At 55.9% G+C, this 23,589-nt stretch overlaps 1 protein-coding gene across 2 annotated transcripts in view; it reads left to right on the forward strand.

Annotated features, from left to right (window-relative positions):
• Positions 1-6,114: 6,114 nt before the first annotated feature.
• Mlph (melanophilin) overlaps positions 6,115-23,589 on the forward strand; it is a 50,268-nt gene continuing 32,793 nt past the window's right edge. For both annotated transcript variants that reach the window (XM_047547263.1, XM_047547264.1), the window contains exons 1-2: positions 6,115-6,230; positions 14,089-14,222. In XM_047547263.1, the coding sequence (XP_047403219.1) occupies positions 14,113-14,222 (110 nt within the window). In that variant the 5' untranslated portion in view covers positions 6,115-6,230; positions 14,089-14,112. The remainder of the gene's footprint in view (positions 6,231-14,088; positions 14,223-23,589) is intronic.

The following is a 23,589-nucleotide window of genomic DNA, read 5'->3' on the forward strand; positions in this document are numbered from 1 at the left end:
GACACCTCATAACCAAACCGTAACAGTAGTCATAGGAGAAAAGAATGTAGAGTATTTATAGTATAAATTGTGGTAAGATTATAAGGTCCTTCCTCAGAGGGAGTTGGCTTCTTCTGAGCTCTGGGTGGGCCTGAAAGCTGGTTTAGATCTAAAAACTGGATGAGGAATTGAGTTTTCATTGCGTCATCTGATGCCAGTCATCCGGTGACCAGCCTTTAAATTCTTTGCACACACCAATTAAAAAATCCCCTAGTTCACTGCTGAAACTTTTGGGTCCCAAGGAACACCAAGTTCTCTTAGCCATCCTCACAGATACGCTTATGGCCAAATGGATCCCTGGTTGCCTTTCTGGATACTCTCCCAGTACAAGAATGTTGTCCGTCCTACCTCTGACAGCTAAGCATCACTACTTGAATTCTGCTATTTCAGATTCCTGGCATCTCCTTGGGCCCTAGGGAGAGCAGGGCCATGGCACAGTCTCCTACCGTCAACGCTCACTACAGGGGACAGCCAGTACTGTGCTGGCCAGAGGTGCAGCACACCGCCTGCCCGCTGGTGCATTTCTTGTTGCTTGGGGAAGACAGTGTTCTCTGGGCCTCCCCGGAGCCCTGTAAGTGGGAGAGGCTTCCATCTTACGGACACGCCCACTCTCCTGCTGCCCCGTGTGCGTCAATGGGCCTCTGTGCTTGCTGGATCCTCTGCCGAGGCAGGTCCAGCATGCACACCTGGCTCACACCACACACAGGCTTTGCAGAGCCAGCGCCACAGTGCGCCATCTTGCTTCCTAGTGTCCTCATCAGGAAGTCAAATCTTGAGACATGGGAGCATTGTCCCAAATCTGTAAATCCATAAACTCAATTTAATAAGTTGAAGGCCCAGTCCCACACATTTCCCCTGGTGCTTGGTGACAAGTATTAGCTAGGACTGCATGTATGTCCATGAGAGGCCATTTATTCCCATGAGAGGAACTTTATTTTCCCTCTTGATCTAGGCTGGGACCGGCCCTAGAAATTGGCCTAACAGAAAGGAGAGGATGTGGGGACAGACCTTAAACAGGACAGGCATCATGTGGTAAGAATCCGCCAGAGGTGGACACTGCACAGTGTCTAGGCCCAGCATCTCTGGCAAAGGGAAAGGGCTGCTCCATGCCCTTGAGGTCCTGGACATTCAGGCTTAAACCAGCTGCCCAACTACCCCACCCCAGGTCAGAAGCCATACCACTTCCCTGTGGAGGCCAAGTTAGCAGAGAATCCTGTTCAGGGTGTCCCTTTGTTATAGTGGCATCGATTTGCAAGATGTCCATACAAGAGGCCCAGTTAAATTTGAATTCAGATAAACAACAATAATATTTATCACAATATTCATTGTTTATCTGAAATTCAAATTTGGGTGGCCTGTATATCATCTGGAAATACTACTTTTTGGAATTATATTTGAGGTCTGGTTTTCAACATAATCTGTTCCCCAGGGGTCAGGAGATAAGGATATGAGGATTTTTTTTTTTTTTCCTCTACTGGGGATTGAACCCAGGGGCACTTACCCAATGGGACACATCCCTATCCCTTTTATATTTTATTTTGAGACAGGGCCCTGCTAAGTTGCTGAGGCTGACTTTGAACTTGAAATCCTCCTGCCTCAGCCTCCTGAATTGCTGGGATAACAGGTGTGTGCCAATATACCTGGTAGGAGATTAGGATGTGGGAGGCCATCCTTATTTAGTAGAATCTGACTAGGTTGAGCCATGGGACGCAGAGGCCTGGCTTCTAGGAACTGCTGGGAAACATGTGGTGCTACGTGGGAGTGGTTCCCTATCTGCTTCTGGAATTTTCCCTCTAAGAGGATGGCTCCCCTAACTCCACCCTATCCTGTCCATCACAGAAGTAGCTCCTCCAGTCCTTGCCCCTGCATATTATAAATAAAGGAGTGTTGGGCAACTCAGTTGTTGTAAAGAGACCGGCATAGGTATGGCCAGACCCGTCACGCCCCCTCTCATAAAAAGAGTATTGACTCTCGTGTGTTTATTGAGTAGGTAAGTTTTTTGGGTAATAGAAAAACCACCAATATCCTCCTCCAGCAACCCTTTTCTCCTCCACGCGGGAGAACCCCCACGTGAGAGGACCCCCACGTGAGAGGACCCCACATGCATTTCTTACTCACTGTTCTGGAGGCCTCCTGGCTTGGTGGACCCCCATCGAGGAGACAGACCTGAGTCCCTCATCCCACTTCCCATGCACGTGTGAATTTCTTATTATGTGAGTGAGTGATTTTTAATTTTAAAAATTATAATCAAGTATTTCCAGAGCCCTGAAATACAATTTACAAAACTAACTTCAAAATGAGCCCAGCTACTGAGTTGCAGATAGGATTTTAGCCAATTTTAAAGGTTTACTTTGGAAAACTGGAGGAGAAAAAGTAACTTTCCACTCAGGACTGGAGGCATGTATTGTGTTCCAGGAAGCAATCAGACTGGCTTGGATTTGTGGGGTCAGGCAGCTGCAGAACATGCACAGGAAATCCATTGGGTTTGGGCTTAAGTGGTGAAGGTGAGGGAAACGGACCCTGAAGGGCCAGCTCAAGTGAGAGGACAGTGTGGTGTGGACCATGGCTGTGTCTCTTGGTTGGTAATCTGCCTGGGGATCTGGCCCTGGCAAAGGTCATGCAGAGGGAGGTGCTGCTGGAATCTCACTCCTGCTTCTGCGTTAGCTGCCAGTTGACCTGAACATTACGCCCTGTGTTGGCATCAGACTGAGCTGAAAGGTCTTATGACAGACTTCACTGTGGGGAGAGTCATTAGCAGCACTGCAAACATTCTGGAATGTTCAAAAAAGAAATTCATGTGAAACGGAAGTGCAATTTATACCCTTTAAACTGAAATTAGGCCATTTCTGGGCATGGAAGTGAAGGGGTGGAAAGAACTTTTCCCATAATGCCTGAGCTAACCAACGTGACTTGGGGCAGGAAGCTGCCCACCACCTGACCAAGGGCACCACGCGTACTGAGGCTGACTGGCAGAGAGCCACTGGCGGGTTCTGCCTGCGTGTTTCCAGTTCTGCTTGCCACAGCCTCTGTGCCCTGGCCGTCCTGGCACCACGGGCTGGTCACCACTGCAAGGCCTCCCCTGGCAGAGTGGAGGTCCAGGTCCAGAGGCTCAGGCCTGGGCTTGCACTGGGTCTCATCTGCATGCTTCTGCCTCCTTGAAGGCCCAGCCCAGTTGATCCACACAGGGCAAGCACCAGCCGAGTGTGACTGTGCAGCTCGAGCACCCAGACTGCTAAGACCATGTAAATCAGGCCCTCGAACTCACACGGTGCTTGCTCCACACACAGTAGGTCTTCCCTGAGGACCATCCCCCACGCTCTTCTCCTGTGTGGCCACACAACTGAGATCACTGGAGGCAGGCCTCCTGGAGTAGAGCACAAATCCTTAGTGTCTCAGCCTCCCTCACTTGAACGGTGTCAGCCTCGTTCCTGAGTCCTTGATGGTTAAGACTCCTAATTAGGTTAATTAAATTATTTCAGAGATATCCATGCTCACGGGCCCATGTCTCACATAAACCACAAGTCAGTGTGTCCTGATGGTTTCAGGCTCCAGGGCTTCGCTCTTCTCTGGCGGCCCTGGGTGACTGGAGGTCTCCAAGCCCTTGCCGAGAGGTAGCTCCCTGTGTATTCAGATGAGGGGACAGCACACTGTCAACATAAATAAGTGTTCTGTCATGGAAACATCAGGGTATGAACATTTGAAATAAAATTCAGTGAAGCTTCAAGAAGAAGGGGACAGGGTCTTGCCTCTAGCACACTCCTGGACAGCATGCGGAGACCATCTTGAACCAACTCAAGGAAGAGCAAGAGGCTGAGCTGAGTTGGGGTCACTGTCTGAAAACACAGGGCCAACAAACCATAAGAGCAAAACAAAAAAAGCAGCAAAGCTCCCTGTGCAGACGGTTCAGGTCTCAGCTCTTCCTTCCCAAGTCCCACATACCATCATCCTATCCAGTCTCTTCCCCGGGAACCCAGAAGGTGCTGTGAGCTCAGTCCACCTGGGTGGGGAAGGGCAGAATTCTGTTTGGAAAATTCTCATCAGGTAGTTAGAACCAAGAGCAATAGCAAAGTGTATTACAATGTGATTATGATTACTGAACAATGTTTTTTCAGCAAATATTTACTGGTACTTGAACTATGCCCCAAGCACTCTGCAAGGCGATGGGACAGCCAGGACAACATCATGGCCTCTGGGCCCCCAAGCCCAGAGCAGAGAACTGCAGGTGCTAACCAGAGAACCACACAGACATGGAAGATAACTGAGAGCAAGGTTCTGCCAGGACCTGAGACCAACAGGTGATCCGACAGGGGGCAGATTGTTTCAGCAATTCAAAATGGTTCCACTTTTAGAGTTTCCTGGTAAAAATCACATACGACCTTTCACCCAGCAATTCCCACTTAAGGATTTTATTCTACAGATATGATGAGAGAAGCGTGCGTGAACAATGACATGCATATTGTACAACATTTCTACACCACCCATATCTATACATCCATGTTACTAAGAATTGCCTATAGTGATATTTATGACGGAATCATTTTAAAAGAACAAAAAAATAAAAACTATCCATAGAAGACTGGTAAGTAACTATGGCAACCCCCCCAATGGCTACTCTGCAACAGTTAGAAGGTGAAGTGGATCTCTGAGTAGACAGATATAAAGAGTTCAAATAAACAAGCACTACAGTATTTAAAAAATTCTGCCCTTAAGAAACTTAAATTTTCAACACCAACTTTTAAGTGTTAATTTTACAAGCAATAGTAAAGCATAGGGTAAGGAAATGAAAACCGGATCCCATGGGCCTTGGCACCCGGTTCCAGCGTTCACACAGACCAGCAGGTGGTAGGAAGCATCCTGTCCCAACCTCCCAGAGCCTGAAATGCCCAGTCACCTCCAGTGCCGCTGGGCTCAGCAGGCAGCCTGATGCTCTAACTGGAAGGCCTTGGTGGCTTTTGAAAGCTCTTTAGAATTTTCCAGTGTGCTATCAGGAGGCTCCCTGAGGTTGTTTCCTCCTAGGCTAAGTGGAGAGAGTAATATCCATTCACCCAGTAACTATTCATTTATTCATATTCACATCCCTATTTTGCAGATGTGGAAACTGAGTTGCAAAAGTAGTTCCTGAAGGAAAGAAGGCAGGTTTGTTTGATCATTTTTAAAGACAAGTGGTGGGGGAGGGGAGTTAAGATACTCTGATGTCCCAAACTGGAGGAAGAGGATGAAACTCCCTTAAAGTCCAGGGCAGTTCAGGAGGCTAAGAAGGCCCCGGGGAGGTGGGGGGGGGGGGCGGGGGGGCGGCTGCAGATGCCAATTTGACTTGGGACGGGTTGGGTTTGAAGTGCCCCTGAGTATTCAATCGCTGACCCGAGAGTCCAGAGCAGTTTCCGGGCACCGTGTCCTCCAGCTGCAGCGCAGCGCCGCGCCTCCTTGCTCGCGTGACCGGGATCTTGACCGGGCGGAGAGTCGCGAACGTGAGACCTACTGGACTTTTCTGGTGCACAAGGCCCGGCCCCCTCCCCGCCGTGGGACCGTCTAGATCCAGCTGTACTCGGATGCCTGGCAAAATCTAAGGCGGAGAGGGGGCGCGGTCTGTGGTAGGAAACCTTCAAAGTGCCACTTATTAGTCGGTGGGTCTGGGTAAGGCGCTTTTCTGAGCCTCAGCTGTTTACTCTGCAAAGCTAGAGTAAACAGCGTTCTCCCTGTAGAGTTAGAAAGAGAATTCAATTCAATGAGGTACCGCGCTCCCTGGGCGCGCACAGCACGCTGGCGCCAGCACCCAGGCAATGTTGTCCAAAACGTGCGCGACTCGCAGGTGTGTGCTCACTCTTCCTTCCCCGCCTTCCCCTTTTTCCCAAAACTGGATTGTAGGGAGCCCCGGGGTGTCTGCTCCGCCCTCGATCCTACCCGGCGCCCCAGGTGCCCAGCGATCCCGGAGCTGGGCGGGGCGGGGCGGGGTGCAGCGCACGTGACCTAAGCGGGCAGCACCGCCTCGCCTACTGCCCTCCTGCCGGGTAGGTCGGTCTGGAGCGCAGCGGCAGCCTGCCCACGCCCCCCCCACCTTCGGCTCTTTCTTCCTGGCCCTGGTGCGCCCTGACTGCCGTCCGGGCTGATCCTCTTTCTCCCTCGCAGGATCTGGAAGAGCAGCCCCGAGGACCAGCGTGGCCAGAGATTGAGCGTCCCCAGGATAGAGGCTGGTAAGTGCGCTGAGAAAGGGAAAGTTGGTCCTGGTCGCCTCCAGGACAGGGAGTCCCGGCTTAGGAAGCGTCCGCGGAGGCGTGTGGCCCCAGCCGCCTGCCTCCAGGCCCTCCTCCCAGCTAGTGAAGAGAGCAAGCCCAGCTCAGCCAAGCCAGACCCCAGGGGTCCTTGATCAGACTGATCTCAATCTTTGGGGAGGCCTATTTCGGGGCAGGAAACAGTTGGTTTTAATCAGAAGTGCCCTTGTCCATCTGCAGTGCCGACTGGGCTAAGGGACTCAAGAGACTCGAGCTGGTCACCCAAGGTCCAGGGACACTTGCAGAGAGACTTTCTTCTGAGCTGCCCAGTTCAGCTTGGGGAAGAGAGGCCAAGGATCCTGGCACGGGAGGAGGCACACCGGCCCTTCTCTGGACCCTGAAGGCCCAAGGATGGTTGGAATCATCTTTTGTTTGCTGACAGGCTCCCTGGCCCCTCTTCGCCCTTGTGGAGAGGTGAAGAGGATCGGTGGGCAGTGAGCATCACTGGCATTGTCCCCACTGGCCCCAAGACCCTCCAGGATCAGAATCTCGCTTACAAATCCCCAGAGATCTCAGGCTGACACCAGCTCTGCTGACCTTGAGTGCAGACCGAGCCCCTCTCTTCCAGCTGGCACGCAGCCGGGGGCCTTCGCCCGCTCCGCTTTTCTTGTGGAGTGATTGTTAGCTCGCTCACATATTTCCTTCTGAGGGGTTGGAATGGTAACGGGGGTCCAGGCCCCACTAGCACAGTGGTGCAGAGGCTGGCACTGGCCAGAGGTGGGCAGTCTCAGTAAAGAGGCCCAGCTGCAGACCACAGACAAGTGCAGGCAGGTGTTATCTCGGTTCTGAAGGTGCACCACTGCTGGCACATGAGTGTCCTCGGCGCTCATTCCTCCATGGGGTCACTGGACCTTGGCAAGGCCAAGCCTTTCCTGGACAAGAGCCCTGGCCCTGCCCAAGTCTCCAGGCTCCTCAGAACCTACCCGGTAGGCAGACGTGGCTGCATTCCCAACTTTGCCCAGCCCCAGTATCCCATCCAAACAGTGGGACGGTGGCAAGACCTGGGGACAATGCCAGGCACACACACAGGGAGTCGGTGGGGTGTACTAAGACATTAGTGACTGAAGAATTAAAAGCAGCTGAGTGTGTGCCTAGTGGGGCAGGGGATGGCAACAAGGTCCCAGAGTGACTTTGGAGCCCTTCAGGGATGACACAGGGAAGTTCGCAGTGGGTCTCACCCTGTTCCACTGGCACCTGACCCTGTTCCACTCCACCTGACCCTGTTCTCAGTGGGTCTCACCCTGTTCCACTCCACCTGACCCTGTTCTCAGTGGGTCTCACCCTGTTCCACTGCCACCTGACCCTGTTCCCAGTTGTGCCCTGGTCTGAGTGTCCGGGGGAGCGTTCAGGATGACTGAATTGCTCTTTTCAAAAGCAACTTCTGGAAGAAGAGCCCACCCACCCACAAACTGCACCCACCACATAATGATTTCTCTTGCTTTTGACATCCTAGCATCATACAGAGCTAAAGAGGACCGGAGAGGTCGTGGAGCCCAAACCACTGTCCACAGGACAGATGGGAAAGCTGAGACCTGGGAGGAGGAGGAATCCGTCCCGGTGCAGGGAAGGCTGTGCCTGAGTTGGGATCAGAGCCCAGCTGCCAGCCCTCTGCTGCTGAACCTGGGTCTGGACTTGCTGCAGAGATGAGAGCTGACGCTTTGGAGGTGCAGAGCTTATGTCTGTGGACAAGTGAGGTTCACCAGAGACTCTCAGCGTGCTGGGGAGTGGAGGGAATGGACAGGGGACAGGTGGGCAGCTGAGCTGCCCGAGAGCCACCTGCACGAGCCACCCTAGCTGTGGTGGTGCCCGGAGCCTGCAGGGCAGGGAGCGTCTGCTCCGTGGGAATGTGCTGGCTTTGCTGCTGAGAAGCGCCAGGGTTCCCTCTCTCAGTGGCATTAGGCCTGCCCACAGCAGTGACCACACAGGCCAGCTGTGAGGGCAGAATGTGGGACAGCCACAGAGGGCAAGGCGGAGGGCACCGCAGCAGGAGCACAGCCACACAACACACCTTGCCACTAGTCAGCCAGTGCCCTGACCCGTTAGCCAGGCATTAATGATGGACTTAGACTGGACTTCCGGTTTCTCTTTGCTTGGGTGTTGCCCACTCAGGGTCACTGTCCCGAGGTTCCTGGAGGCAGCAAGCCCCGGAGGTGACTAAGCCAAGTCTGTGTCTAGGAGAAACTCCCACAGAGATTTCCCTTCCATTGGACCAAAATATGAATTCCAGCCTTTAGTGCATGACAATGACAAGCCCTTGGCGTTCAGTGATGTGAGCCCAGCCGTGTTTTCCAGTTCCACTCTCTTGCTGGTCCGTCTCCATGTCACCTCCCTTTCCTCCAGTATGACCATTAAACAGCTGGAGAAGGCTGACCTCTCCAGTGTGAAATAGGATTGACTCTGAGAGCGCGTAGCGACACACATTGCAAGTGTCTTTCTGTTCAGGAACCTCATGACTAGGAGTCATCTGCAGAGAGGCGGAGCGGAACCCAGCCTGGCAGATCCCTAGTGCGCCTGCCGCCCAGCAGCCCCTCCCTGGGGAAGTACAGCGCGCTCTGCACCCACGTGGGGCGAGTGCCTCCCCTGCCCCCAGCCCCTGACAGCTGTGGGTGGTGGAGTACCGGGCGTAGACCCAGGCCTCGGTGGGCACAGGGAGCCCTACTTGCTGAAGGCTGTGGGTGAGCCTGACTGAGGGGCTGGGGACCCCTCTACCACACCGCAAGTGACCTCAACGTGAGCGGCTGGGGCAGGCAGAGGGGGCTAGTAATACGTCCCCAAGATGCCACCAACTTGGTTTGTGCATTTCAAATGCTCAAGTCAAACCCCTTGTCCACTTGACTTTAAATTGCTTTCAAAAGCGTTTGGCCCTTTGGTCAAGGGAAGGACGTGGTGGATACAGTCCCACGCTGCTGGGAACGCGTTCCGTCCAGGAGATGTGCTTGGACAGGCGATGCCCCTGGAGCAGGGTGCAGCCTCCGAAGCAGCCATCCAAGAGCTGAGGCGTCTTGGCCTCCTGACCTGCCCGCCCCTCACTAGGGCACGAGGCTGTGGCTGAGATCCAGAGCAGAGCGCTCCAGGGGACTCCCGCCCCGTGCGCGGCTCTTGGCTTAGCACGTGGGATGCCCCATCCTCAGCTTAGGAACTGAAATCGCTCCGGGCTCTGCTCAACAGCACAGCCTGTGTGTTTCCTTGAATCAGGGCTGTGCTGGAACCTCCAGGACGAGCTTTGCCACCATCAAGTTTCCCAGCCAGGCGGGGAGGCTGTGCCCCGCTCCCCACGCTGAGTCCCATACACGTCTCAGCGTGATTTTGCTCCCAGCCTCGCTACAGGCCAGCAGCTCTGCCGTCCTAGTCCCACCCTGGCAAGGACCTCTCAACGTGGGGGTCCAGTCCCTCGCTAGCCCGCGGGCTCCCTGACTGCCCCTTTGGTCTGTTATTTGACCCTCCTTGAGAGGAGCAGGCAGGCATCAAGGGAAGAAAGAGCCCTGAGCGGGCAGAGGGAACAGACCTCCTCATGTCACTGGGCAGCCCTGGACGTCGGTTCTGACAAGTTGTGACCTTGGCCTCCCTCTAAGAAAGGCGGGTTTGCAGGATAAGAACCCTCCCCTTTCTGATTTTTCCCTCTCTCCCTCACACCTAAGCACCTACGTGTCTTCTCTCAAGGCCTGGAATTCCAACCTCTCCTCTGGGAGGAGGGAGAATCAGGACTCCCCGAGGGTCACGCTGCTCTTCCGTTCTGAAAATAGAATCTCAGTGAATGCTCGCCTTGTGATACGGTTTTTTCCTTCTTTTTTTCAAAACGGAATAAACCCCAGTCACACGTCAGAGGAGGACTGCTCGTTCCCATCCCAGCAGCCGGACACCACGTGCTCTAGGAGCGTGGAAATGCTAGCTTTCCACCGCGCTTTCTTGTCTGGAACCTGAACCCACGTGGAAACGCGCAGGTGGAATGCTTCCCACCATTGGGTAGCCTCCTCCTGAGCGTCTCCCAGTCGCATGGAGTGCAAGAGACCCCGTGGTGTGGTGGCAACCATTTTTTAAATTTTTTTTTATTTTTACAGACTGCATTTTGATTCATTGTACACAAACAGGGCACGACTTTTCATTTCTATGGTTGTGCACAATGTAGATTCACACCATTCGTGAAATCATACATGTACATAGGGTAATGATGTCTGTCTCAGTCCACTACCTTTCCTTCCCCACCTGCTCTCGCCCCATTTCCCTCTACACCCTCCAGAGTTCCTTCGTTCTTCTCTTCCTCCCCACCCCACCTTGTTGTGTATCGTCAGTCACTTATCAGAGAAAACATTTGGCCTTTGGTTTTTTGGGCTTGACCTATTTCACTTGGCATGATATTTTCCAATTTCATCCATTTACCAGCAAATGCCATAATTTTATTCTTTATGATTGAGTAATATTCCATTGTCTATAAATACCACAGTTTCTTTATCCATTCATCAATTGAAGGGCATTTCAGTTGGTTCCACAATCTAGCTATTGTGAATCTAGCAGCTGTGAACATTGATGTGGCTGCATCACTGTACTATGCTGATTTTAAGTCCTTTGGTTATAAACCATGGAGTGGGATAGCTGAGTCAAATGGTGGGTCCATTCCAAGTTTTCTGAGGAATCTCCATACTGCTTTCCAGAGTGGCTGCACCAATTTGCAACTCCACCAGCAGTGTATGAGTGTGCCTTTTCCCCACATCCACACCAACACTTATTATTGCTTGTGTTCTTGATTATAGCCATTCTAATTGGAGTAGGTGAAATCTTAGGGTGGTTTTAATTTGCATTTCTCTAATTACTAGAGATGATGAGCACTTTTTCATGTATTTGTTGATAACCTGTATATCTTCTTCTGTGAAGTGTGTATATCTTCTTCTGTAAAGTTTTTTAAGTTCTTTATAAATTTTGGAGATTAATGCTCTGTCTGAAGTGTGTGTGGAAAATATTTTTCTCCCACTCTATAGGCTCTCTTTTCACATTATTGATTGTTTCCTTTTCTGAGAAAAAGCTTTTTAATTTGAATCTGTCCCATTTATTGTTGCTTTTATTTCTTGTGCTATGGGGGTCTTGTTGAGGAAGTCTGGTCCTAAGCCAACATGATGAAGATTTGGGCCTACTTTGTCTTCTATTTGGTGCAGAGTCTCTGGTGTAATTCCTAGGTGCTTGATCCATTTTGAGTGGAGTTTTATACAGGGTGAGAGATAGGGGTTTAGTTTCATTTTACTGCATATGGATTTCCAGTTTTCCCAGCACCATTTGTTGAAGAGGCTATCTTTTCTCCATTGCATATTTTTGGCACCTTTGTCTAGTATGAGGTGACTACTTATGTGGGTTTGTCTCTGTGTCTTCTATCCTGTACCATTGGTCTACCTGTCTGTTTTGGTGCCATACCATGCCATTTTTGTTACTATTGGTGGCCACCATTTTAAGAAATTATTTTTCACCAATTGATTTTAAGACACAAAGTATTTCTAAAATATTTTGGTTGGCAACTGTGGACCTCTGTGGAAATTTTCATTTTAAATAGTATCTGCTAGACAATGTCACTTTTCATCATTGACCTCTACTGGGGCCAGGCAAGTGCTTTTAAGGCTTTCCCAGGACCCTTTGGGACCGTGCAGCGGCTCTGGAGCAGGATACTGTGCGAGGCTCAAAGCAAGAACGCGTCTCTGTGCGTCCAAGCTCCCGCTGGAAGTGCACTAACTGCCCCTTCTCTGATGTCACACGGAAGTGGGTCAAGTCCTCGAGGAGGCTTGCCGGGGTTATGCGCTGGGGTTCTGACCTCTGGTCACCCGGAGCAGGCCCTTGAAGGTCCTAACGTGTTCCCTGGAACCCCAGTGCCTGGAGCCCAGTTGGTCTGGTTGCCACAGCAGGAACCTCAGGCCAAAGGGCTCCCACGCAGGTCTGCAGCAGACTAGTGTGCCAGGGCACAGAAAGCACCCACTGTGTGTCCAGGACAGACAGAGTCACTGTCCCCAACAGCAGAGTTACCGTTAGAGCCTAACAGTAACTTACCTATCACCAACTGTTAGGAGGCATAAAGATGGAGAGACGGGGCGAAGGGCACAGGGTGACAGGGAAGGAGTGCAGGTGGCTGGGGAGGCCCTGTGGGGAGTGAGAGGAGCTTTGCAGTGTCCCCAGCGTCCCCAGGAGGGTCCTCCCTTCTCCCTCGTCAGTGACGCCTCCAGCGTTACACACAGTAGCAGTGTCATCTGAATAGCCTGCGAGAGGACTGTCCTCTACTCAGCCACCAACACTGCCATCCGCCGCCCGCCCACACCCATGGTCCACCCCTTGGGACATACAGACCAAGGTCCTCTGTGACTTTTCCCCACCCAGGTGCGTGAGCCCTGAGCTTTGCCACCTGGAGGGGCCTGAGGACCAGCAGCAGTGGCCATCACTGTTGTGCAGACAGCCCAGGACCTTGTCCAAATGCAGATTCCGAGCCATCGGGCTGGTGGGACCCGAGAGCCTGCGTTCCTACCAAGCTCCCAGGGCAGGCCGCAGTCTGTGGACCACACTTCAAATAGCAGAGGTTCTAAGGTTCTGCTCGTCCTGGTTTCTGACATTTGTATTTTCCTTCCTGTGTCCTTTCGGTGTTGCTGGGGGTCAGTGTGGCAAACTCCGAGGTCTCGAGCTTGACTTCCTAGCCCATGGGTGGCCTAGACTCATAGCCCCAGCACAGTGAGGGGGTCCTGTCATCCAGACCCGAGGGCAGCGGCTGGCCATCGTACGTTCAGATGATCCTCACTACAGCAGGCTCTGGAGTTCCTGCCGGGCAGCCTCCCTCGGTGACCGCCTGCCCAGAAGTCTGCGTCTCCCTCACCTCACGGCATGCGTGTCCATGTTCCCAACCCCAGCACGTTGCCTTCCTGGTGGGCATCATACCGTGTAGCCCCAGGAGCCTCCCCCATGTGCAGACCCAGGGGAACAGTCCCCGTTCTGTCACTGTGATCGGAACAGCCGAGTAGGACACCTTAGAGCAGGGACAGCGTGTTGGGGATAGGTGGCCGCTCCCCTGCTCGGGCCCAGGCGAGCCACACATCGTGGCGGAAGGCCGGAGGAGAGCTGCTGAGCTCCGTCAGGAAGCAGAGGGGTGGCCTGCAGGGAAGACGCCCCTTCAGGGCAGCCCACTGACCCACCTCCTCCAGCCACGCCCCACTGCCTACAGTTGCCACCTGCCAGTCCATTCAGACGCGGGGGACCAGGCAGGTTCCAGCTCTCTCAGCCTAACCAACCCCATGTCCAGCCCTCGTGCCCCAAGCCAGAGGACTTCCTGGCCATCAGCCTCCCAGGCCCCAACCCTCAGGAACTGCACCCTTGACCCGGGGAGGGGTGGGGAACGTACCAGAAACTGAGCTGGCGGTGAACTGGACACGAGGTTCCTCCTTTCTGTCTTGCCTCTCCCTGGAAACCAGGGATGCTGCGTGGCCGCGCCCACCCAGCACAGGAGGGGAGTGGGCGCTGACGGAGGAACAGGGCCTCCCGTCTCACCAAGGCCAGGGAACCCAGCGGCTCTGCACGTGCCCAGGGTGGGAAGAAATTCCCTTGTAAATGTGTGTGTGTGGATTGTAAACAGAGGCTCATCCAAAGTGTTAAACCGTGTGAGGTTTGTGAAATGAGCCCAGGTGCCAGGCAGGCGTGTGCTTCGTGAGAAGCCGCATGACGCACAGGGGAATCGGTTGCTCTCTGCTCCTTCTCTTACTTTAGGAAGTGGTTGGCATCTGCCGGCTCCCTGGGGCTGACCACTTGTGACCCTGTGACACTCCAGGGGTGCCTCAGACCAGAAGCGGAGATGGGGAGAAAACTGGACCTGTCCAAGCTCACGGATGAAGAGGCTGAGCACATCTGGGGGGTCGTGCAGAGGGACTTCGACCTCCGGAGGAGAGAAGAAGAGAGACTAGAGTGAGTGTCAGGGCCCCGGCCACAGAGCCCTGGTCCTCTCATGGCTCCGAGCACTGCCGCTCGGCCATCTCTGGGTGGGTACGAGGCTTGAGGTGCGGGTGAGTGGACTGGACAGGAAGCCATGATGTGGGTATTGGCTTCACCCTGGGCCTCAGGATCCTCAAATGAACATGAGGGCATCTGGCTTTCCAGTCTCCTCGGGGAGGGGTCAAGGGCAGCTCCAAGGTTGTGGCCTGCTTAGCGGAGAGGATAGAGCTGAGGCCAACTCAGCTGGGGAGGGCACAGATGAAGCAGGTTCTGGGGAAACCAGGAAGTGCTTTCGGATGAGCTGGAGTCCATGGCCTTTTGTGTACCAAGTGGAGGAGTCGACGGGAGGCCGGGCACACACTCGGCAGGAGCCAGGGGAGCTCTCGCCAGACAGGTAGTGCTTGTCGTTTCCTGGGGCTGCCGGAGAAGGACTTAGCATTTTCTGGTGGTCAGAAGCCCTACAAGCAGGATGTCCCACTGGAGGCTCAAGGGGCAAGTCCGCTTCTTGGCCTGTTCCAGGGTCTGGAGGTGCCTGGCTTCCCTGGCAGGTTGCCCTTCCTTGTCTCCACGTCCTTCGGCTTGGCTTTGTCCACCCCACTTCTGCTGCATCTCCCGCTCCTTCCTCTTAAGGATTACCACTTAGGGATTCACCCTCAGGTATCCAAAACAACTTCACGTCTCCAGATCCTTAATTTAATCCTTTCTGCAGAGTCCCGGTCACCTTGGAGAGTGTCACCCACAGGTTCTGGGAACGAGGATGTGGATGCTTTGGTGGGGAACATTGCTCAGCCAACTTCAGTTTTTAAAGCTGGGGTCGGGGTGCTGCAGGAGGCTACCTGGAGGGATTCAGAGGAAGTCAGGCCAGGGAACTTGACTTAGTGTGTTGCTAAGACAAAGCGCCAACAAAGGAGAGAGACGGGGAAGGAGCTGCCAGGAGGGGGCTCTGGTCCCAAAAGCGAGTGCAGTCCACCCTGAATCGCCAGAGGAGGCAGGCAGGGCTCACTCAGCCCAGCAATGCAGAGAGAGGCTCCGGCCTCTGTGGGGAGGGATCTGGTCAGTGCCGCCTCCCTGAGCTGTCCGTCCCTGCTCTCCCTCCACCCTGGGCTGCCTGACCTCTCCGGGTTTGCATTGTGAACCAGCTCCCCACTGCTGGCCCCTGGGGAGGACCCGTCCTGCTGTGTAGCCACAGGCCAGCACAAGCCTGGCGCCCAGCAGGCCTGGTCCCACTTCTCAAGCAGCGAGCCACCCAGAACTGCGGCCCTGCCCTCTCTCCAAGGGCAGAGCTGGGTCTCTGGGGCCTGCCCTTTCGGCCTCCTCCCTCCAGCCCCTGCTGGCCCACTTGTCCACAGTCCCAAGCCCTTCCTGTCTTTCCCATTCTGTCCATAGAGAGCTCAAATGTCCTCTTGAAATTTTAACCCAAGCCCTGGCTCTCTGCCTCAGTCCCCAGGCTGAGCCAAAGGGAGGACTGAATGTCACCTCAGCCCACTCGGCATCCCGCCTTTCCTCATCGGGAGAGCCCCTTCCCAGGGGAGGCTCCCACCCCACCTCAGTGAGACCCGGGCTACTGTGGCCTTTGTTTTCAAGGGCAGCTTTTACCTGCCCATACCCATCTATGTGGAATGCAGGGAACCTTGCTTCCCAGGGAGCAGAGAGGGACCCAGCAGGAGTCCTAGCAGGCGCTGTCTCCCCGGGACTCTGATGGGGCCTCCTGTCCTTCAGGGCGGGGCCTTCCTGTCCCTCAGTGGCGGGTCATCCAAAGCAGCTTCTCAGAAATCTCAGGTGTTAACTACACACGGATCACTGCCTTCTGACATCATCTTTCCTTATTTCATGCTCCTTGGTCATTTCACATGCAGAGAAGAGGCACCCAGGTAACCTGTCCACTCCTTGGGAGGGAGTCTGAGGACCCGTCTCCAGGTGGGCCAGCTGCAGTCAGGTCGGGACAGTGCAGTTGGCTGACTGCTGTCTTCTGGTGTCATTGTGATTAGGGAGTGGGCTCGGTAGGCACCCCAAATGCTACCACACCGCGAAGCAGGGCACTGGAGTACAAGCGTGCTGCACCTGGAAAGTCAGCCTCAGGGTCAAGATGGCCCTTACTATGCAGATCCAGGTCCAGCCGGTGACATGGGGGCGGCAGGTGGCATTGCAGGGGAGGGGTGTGCTGTAGGACTGCCTGCGTGGCTTCCTGCTAGTTTTATCTTAAATCTGCCATAAAAGGCAGGGCCACCTCTGCCCTGGAGAAGCCGTTTGCAAGTTTCAGCTGACCCCGGGAGCGGCAGGCCCAGGCCACGCTGGTGAAGCGGGTGGGTGAGCTCCGCTGGTTGGACCCTGTGGCTGCAGTTCCGTGCCGTCTGGCAGTGCCGGCCCCTGGGAAGGGCGCTCTCAAGACAAGGAGTGTCAGGCCAGCACACCTCTGATCTCTCCTCTGAGCTGGCCCAGGTCCCTGGTGTGCCAGAGGAGCACAGGCCTCGTGGCCGTGAGACCAGGTAACCAGTACCCTGGCCCCTGGTGAGGCCTGCCCTCCCTCCAGGCTGTGCCAAACGTATCCCCCGGGAGGACCTGCGGCCACCACACATCAGAGGCCATGTCCAGTAGTAAAAGGCCAGTCTAGCAGTCCTTGCCTGGCATACCAGGCAGCGCCAGGCTTGTGGCTGCACTGGCAACCTGGGCAGCCTCCCGTGAAGGACTGGGAGGGATTCTCTGCACCGCCGCTCTGGGCGGTGCTGCTGCTTGCAGGCAGAGGCGGCCATCTTGCTTCAGAGCGGCGTCGGGCCGACGTGAGTCTCCCTGGGAGCCGCCCTGTGTCTGGGGACCTGGGAGCCGTCCTGTGTGACTGGGGACCCGGGAGCCGCCCTGTGACTGGGGCCCTGGGAGCCCTGCTTGCCGCACTGGGTGCCCAGTATTCCTGCTCCCCATCAGCACCCGGATGGGGCCGAAGACTCAGAACGATCTCGAGGTGCTGCAAAGGTAGAATGTTGAGGCCGCTGGCATCAGAAAAGTGGCCTCGGACAGAACTGACTCTGTCCCCCGCTCTCCTGGCCCTCCCGTCCCTGGCAGGTGCTGCGATGAGGACATGTGTCGTCCTGGGCCGAGCGTGCTGATTGGCACTCTCTCCAGTGTGGGGGAGAAAAGAGATTTTTTGCTCAAAAGGGCAGCTCCACCCTGACAGTCGCCTGTGCTCTCCTACCACCCAGGAAGAGTCTCCGGGTTCACCTGGTGGCAGGACCAGCCCTGGGGGTGGGGGCGGGATTGACCATGGCAAAGAGCCAGGTGGAGGACAGCAGGAAGCTCGGTGGCAGGCCACACCCACCCGGGAGCAGAAGCCAGACGTGCTCTTGGAAAGGCTGTCTTGCGCTGTTGGGAGAGGACTCCAAGTCCTCCTCCTTCGCCTTTAGTCAGACAGTCCCGTGTCACAGGCAGCCCCTGGGGACAGCATGAAGACCAGGGGGATTTCACAGCACAGGCTCCGCGTGGAGGACCCCAGCAGAGGACCAGGCAGGGACTCGCCCTCCTTGGGACTGCGTCTTCCTGGAGTCCAGCCAGCCCTGCAGAGGGGTCAGCCTTATTCAGCACCGGCACAGGACTTCCCGGGGGAGCGCTTGGGGCGTAAGGCAAGGCCCGTTCCCCCCACTCGTGTTGCCACAGCCACCTGCCCTCTGGTCAGAGCTTTGGCGTGACAGGTCGTCTTTCAGGATGGAGGGACCCAGCAGCAGAGACCATGCTGACCCACACAGGCACTTAGACCCTAGTGTGGACTGACTCGTCACAGCTTCCCCAAGACACAGGACCCCCGAGAAGTAAGACTGCAGGCACACCTCGTCCCTCGTCCCCACCGTCCAGCCCTCCAGCGGCCGCGGCCCTGGTCTCCTCCCGCATTCCCTCCTAGCTGCCCAGCCCCTGGGACCAGCAGGGCCATGGGCACCCCGTGGTACCCGTGAGGTCACCAGCACGGCGCCCGCCTTCGGAGACCTCCGTGCTGACGCTGCTCGTTGAGGCCTCCCACTCCTAGGCCCCCTCAGAACTGCCCTCTGCTGATTCACGTCGCCCCACATCCTACCCACATCCCACGTGCCCTACGCCCTCCTCCCCGCCCCACACACCTGTCCTAGCCATGACCTGCTGACCCCATGGCTGCACTGCGTCCCCGTCCATTAGCATCCTTCCCTTGGACCCTGAAGGCTCTTCCCCTGGGCTCAAGGCCACCCAACTGCCCTGGCCTTCGCTCATGCAGCTGCCCTTCCGGCCAGGACTCTTCTGAGTGACCTCCCTACCCTACGCGAGGGCCACAGCTGGAGGGGCACGCCCCAGCCTTGCAGCCTACAGGTCTCGGCTCCCCCGCCTGGGTGCCAGGCTGCCTCCTGCTCCGTGCCCTGGCAGGCCCTGCTCCTGGTCCCCACGGTGGCTCTTCCTCCTCGTCACTGTCCTCCAGACTCTGAGCTCAGGCCTCAGCTGCTGCTCACAGAGAGGAGCTCCCCCTCCTCCTCCAGGCTACCAGGCAGAGCCTGTGCGTCGTCCCCACCTGGTCCAGACCCACCCTCCTGTCCCCCTTCCTCTCTCCCCCACTTCCTGGACCAGGGGTTGCCTCAGTTATTCCCTCTCCCCTGGCTCCTACAGAGTGGGTTATACAATCAGTTGCCGTGTCAAAGAGACAGATAAGAACACAGCCTTCCCCTGGGCCCTGTTCCCCATCCTGAGTGTGGCCCATTTTGCTGGTTGGATTGGAAATGGCCACCCATGCTCCAGGTGCTTCCCAGGTCTGCTCCTGTCCCACCGAGAGGGCCCTGGCAGCTGCCTCCTGGCAACCCTCTAGCGCCCGCAGCTGGTCCCTCCTCATCCACCTCAGTCCCACACTCTCCTGGAGCCCCCTTGCCCCTCCTGCCCATTAAGGGGTAAACTGCCAGGCCACGCCCTCCCGAGGGCACAAACACGTCCTCAGGCTGCTTTACACCAGAGTGTCCCCAGGCCTCGTGCTGACGCCTCCTCTTGATAAAGATGCAAGGATGCCCAGTTAAGTCACCGTATTAGTATCCTGAAGGCCACTCCATCCATGACAGGAACCAGTAGCCTCGTGTGGCCATTTGAACTAATCAAAACTAAAGGAAGACTTCAGCTCCTCAAAACTGTGCTGCAAGTCATCTTTGGAAAGTCACCCAGGAGGGAATCAGGCCAGGTGGAGGGGAGACCCACAGGCCTCAGTGAGCACCAAGCTCACCGAGGGAAGCGAGAGTGGATCTGGGGGCAGCCACTGAAATGCTAGTGCTGGAGAAGACAGTGGCGTGGACAGTCCCCCGGCTGCTGAGGAGGAAGCAGTTTCACCTCGTCGTATTTTTTAAAAGCACCTTTTTAAATCTCGAGATATCCAGCTCAGCGTTCCTGAGCTCTTTCCGGGGCGGGTCTCCCCAGCCGCGTGTTGGGTTCCAGCCCCTCGTGTCTCCTCAGCTCCTTCGATGTGCTCTGTGTGAGGGTCCTGCCCCGGCCCCACCCTCTTCTCTTCCTGGGTGCTCTCCTTCCAGGGGCCTCATCCAGCCCGAGGGGTTCGGTTTTCCGGTTGCGTTTTTGTTTGTTTATAGCAGTGCTGGGAGGAACCAGGGCCTCGGGCATGTGCATGCTCAGCAAGTGCCTGCCCCCGAGCGTCGGTCCCCAGGTCTCCAGTGGCCCAGACCTGCGGTGATGGGAACATGGGCGTCTGCCTTTCTCAGTGAGGCAGCTGGGCAAGGGCCATGGTGACAGAGCACTTGAAGGGTGCTTCAGGCGACTGGGGAGCCAAAGTTTTAATTTTATTTTCTTTAAATTTAAACTTAAGTAGCCATGTGTACCTAGTGGCCAGAGGCCTACCATGGTGGTGGCCAGACCATGTGGGTGTGGACAACGGGCCCCACATTAAGTCCACCAGCTGAGCCCTCGTCTCCGACTCAGCCCTGGGCCGCGGCGCCTGGGCCACGTCGTCTCGTGACCCCTTCTCCACCAAGGCCGCCTTCTCCTCTCGGCCCGGCTGCCCGGGTCAGGGTCCCAGGAGTCACTGTTCCCCCTCTTCTCCCACGCCACCTTCCTCAGGTCAGCAAGCTGTCAAACCCTGTCCCCACCCCATCTGCTGCCCAGCACCCTCAGGCCAGCCCTGGCCTAGTCACACCCTCTCCCACGTGGACACCAGGAGTGGCCGTCCACTCAGCCCTTCTTCTCCCTCGCTGCCCTCTTGCCCTGCTCCCACAGCCCCAAGACTCTCCCTGTGGTCGTGGTCTCACCCGGCTCTTCATCCCTGGAGACTCTCCCGTGTTAATGAGGGAGGTGACCTTGCCGCTCCTGGGACCTCACCCCTCTGGTCTGAGACCTCCTGTCCCACCTGATCCCCCCACAGTGCTCACCCGGTGCCAGAGCAGCTGCTCGCTCATTGGCGTGTCTCCCACAGGTTCTGACCCCTGGGGTTCTCTTGTTTGCCGCTCTGTCACCAGCCCTGGCTCCGTTCCTGACTGCAGACAGGCTCAGTGGCTGGATGCACACTAACATCCGCGCTCTCATTCATCCCCACCGAGCGCCATCACATGGCGACTTCCATCATCCCCAGTGACAGATGAGGAGGAAGCAGGTTCCCTGTGGGAGGGCACCCAGTAAACGTAAACTCTGGGGCTATCCAGGCTCGTCTGGCTTGTGCTGTTTTGTGTTATTATTCTTCTCATCTTTTTTTCCCACAAAAATTCTACTGCACCTAAACCAGTGGCTGGTTAGCAGGGAATGTCCAGTCTGCGCTGGTCCACTCCTCACCAGATGCCAGACGCTCGCCGTGTCTCTCACGTCTCTTCCACCTGTAAACTCTTTGTGCCGTGGAAGAAGTGTGTTAACTGTAGTTCTTCACGGTCGGGAACTTGCTGGCTGACTGGGGGTCGTATCGAGGTTCCTCCATCCCTAGCTCCTCTGGGTTCGGAGTTTAGGGAATAGTTTGGGGAACCTCTCGTCTTCCTGGTGTTCTGTGCTCTTTCTGGTCACTTGGGTGTTGGAAAGGTTTTAGTGCAGAAGAAATCATCGCGTGTTAGTACTTTGGGATATTATCACAAAATATGCCAAAGTAAACTTCTGGGAGGGAGCACAGAACTCCTGGACACCCCATCCTGGCCCTGAAGGAGTTGGCGCTGGGCAGGAAGCTAGGAAGCCAGCCTGGACGTTAGAGAGCCACACACTAGTGTCAGGCCTACCCCCTATGGTGCCCATTTAAAGTCCACTCACCAGCTGCTTCCTTGTGTGTTGGGGGGGCCACCCAGCTGTAGTTTTGGTAGAAATTACTGGATGTTCCCACAACCAGGCAGAGCAACGCAGGTGACTCATGCCCTGGGGTAGGACGGAACTGTACCTAAATGGAACACCCTGTTTTAAAGTCCACAGCCCACAAATCAAATATTAGGCCTGGTCACCATCCCAGAAAGACAAATAGGTGGTGATGTGGATTTTCGATCTCCACAAACAGACAGAAATTCCGAAGATAATCTGTAAAAGTCCTCTCAGTGTGAGACAGGGGCACACTGGCTCACTTAAGAAGAGGGAGGAGGAGAAGTTTGAAGTCACCCTTAGCTGGGCCACTTGTCACTGCAGACAGGCCACTCCCAGGGCTGCAGAGCACAGGCTGAGACAGGAAATCAGCTGTGGTGCAGGGCCTGGTGGGCGGCTCTGGTCTGAGATCACAGATGAGATGCTGGGAGGGGCTCTGCAGCCCGCCCCCCGCGGCTTCCTCCGTGGGTTCTTGACCACGTCTTGACCAGACCCTCTGGATGCCTGGAGGGCTAGCTTGTTTCTCCAGCTCCATGGGGATGCTGGGTCCACGCCCTGGCCCTTCCCTGGGGTGCTTCCTCTGCCCCACTTCAGCTCTCGTCGGCGGGCTTGCTTTGATGACCCTGCCATCAGTGGCTTAGGGTCCCCTCAGATTCACTCTCTGGCCATATCTCGGGAGTGGCCTGGAGTGTGTGTTTCGTATGAGAAGCTGCTCTGCTTGCCTGGGGGTGAGACCGCGGTTGGCACACTCCTCTCAGGGCTCTGGGGATGCATCCACCACCTCCAGCAGATGCCCATGTCCTAAGGCCCAGGATCTGGGGGTGCCGGGCTCTGTTCAAAGGGGAACTGAGCTCACAGGTGCAGTGAAGGCTGCTGATCAGCTGAGTGGGACATGAGATCGTCCTGGGTTTTCTGGGCGGGCCCAGGGTCATCAAAGTGAAAGGGAGAGAAGAGGAAGGTCAGAGGGCTTTGCCGTGAAGATGCAGCCAACCTCTAGCTCTGGGGATGCAGGTGCCCTGTGGAAGCTGGCGGGCCAGGGTCTGATTTCCCCCAGAGTCCCCTACGATATCTTCCTTTCAGCCCAGTGAACCCTGTGTAGGACTTCTGGCCTCCAGAACTGTGAGAATAAATGTGTGTTGCTTCAAGACAGGAAATCTGCAGAAATTTATACAATAGCAATAGGAAGTGAAGCCGGTGCCCCCGGCTGCCGGCTCCAGCCTGCGGACAAGCAGTGGTCCTCCTGACTTTCACCCGGCGGTGGGCTGTCTGCCCGCTCCTGCCAGTGGGAGCGGCTCCTCCTCCCTGCACAGCAGAGCTGTCATTCTCGCAGATCAGGCGGCCCTCCTGCATGAGCCCCTGCTCCTTTTCTGGTCGGGAGCCTTTTCATGTGCTTAGGGTGGTTGCTGCTGCTGTAGCGTGGCCGTGCGAAGGAGGTGCAGTTCTCCTATGTCCGTGCTTACTCCTGAGTCTGCACCCCTTGGGGAAGAAAGCAGGAACTCTGTGGCTGCTGCTCACAGGAGCCCGTGTGCTGTCTGCTCGCTCTTGTGCCAATGGTCCTGGCTGACTTGGGTCTCAGTGCATAGTACCCACCACTGAGACCCAGCCAGGCACCCGCATGCTGTGGCCTCTTCAGACCATCCCAGCAACTTCCAGCCCCCTGGCTGCTGAGCACCTGTCCCGTCCTGCTGAGCTCAGTCTTAAGGCCCAAGAGATGCCCTTTACCCAATTCCCCACTTTCCCTCCCCTCCACTGCCGGGCCCTGCCCAGTGTGGTCACTGCAGGGCACACCCCAGGCTGTGCCTGGAGGGGGGTCCCCCTGTTGTCTCTCCACCTTACTCTTGCACATTGCCACCTGGCTGTCAACTGGTCTGCATCCCAAGAGCAGCAGAGCAGGACACACAGTCGGACAGCTTCGCCTGCCTCTGGCCCTCCTCCCCTCCTCCCCCCTGACTGAAGGGGCTCTGCCTGTCTTAGGAAAGTTTCCTCCCATCATTTCTGTCTTTTCCTCAGGGACTCCAAACCCTCCCGAGAGCAGGGATCTCCCTGGATTCCACCTGCAACTGTCCTGTGACCAACACCCACA

Source organism: Sciurus carolinensis, chromosome 3, assembly GCF_902686445.1.
Source record: "Sciurus carolinensis chromosome 3, mSciCar1.2, whole genome shotgun sequence".
In the NCBI taxonomy this organism is placed as follows: Eukaryota; Metazoa; Chordata; class Mammalia; order Rodentia; family Sciuridae; genus Sciurus; species Sciurus carolinensis.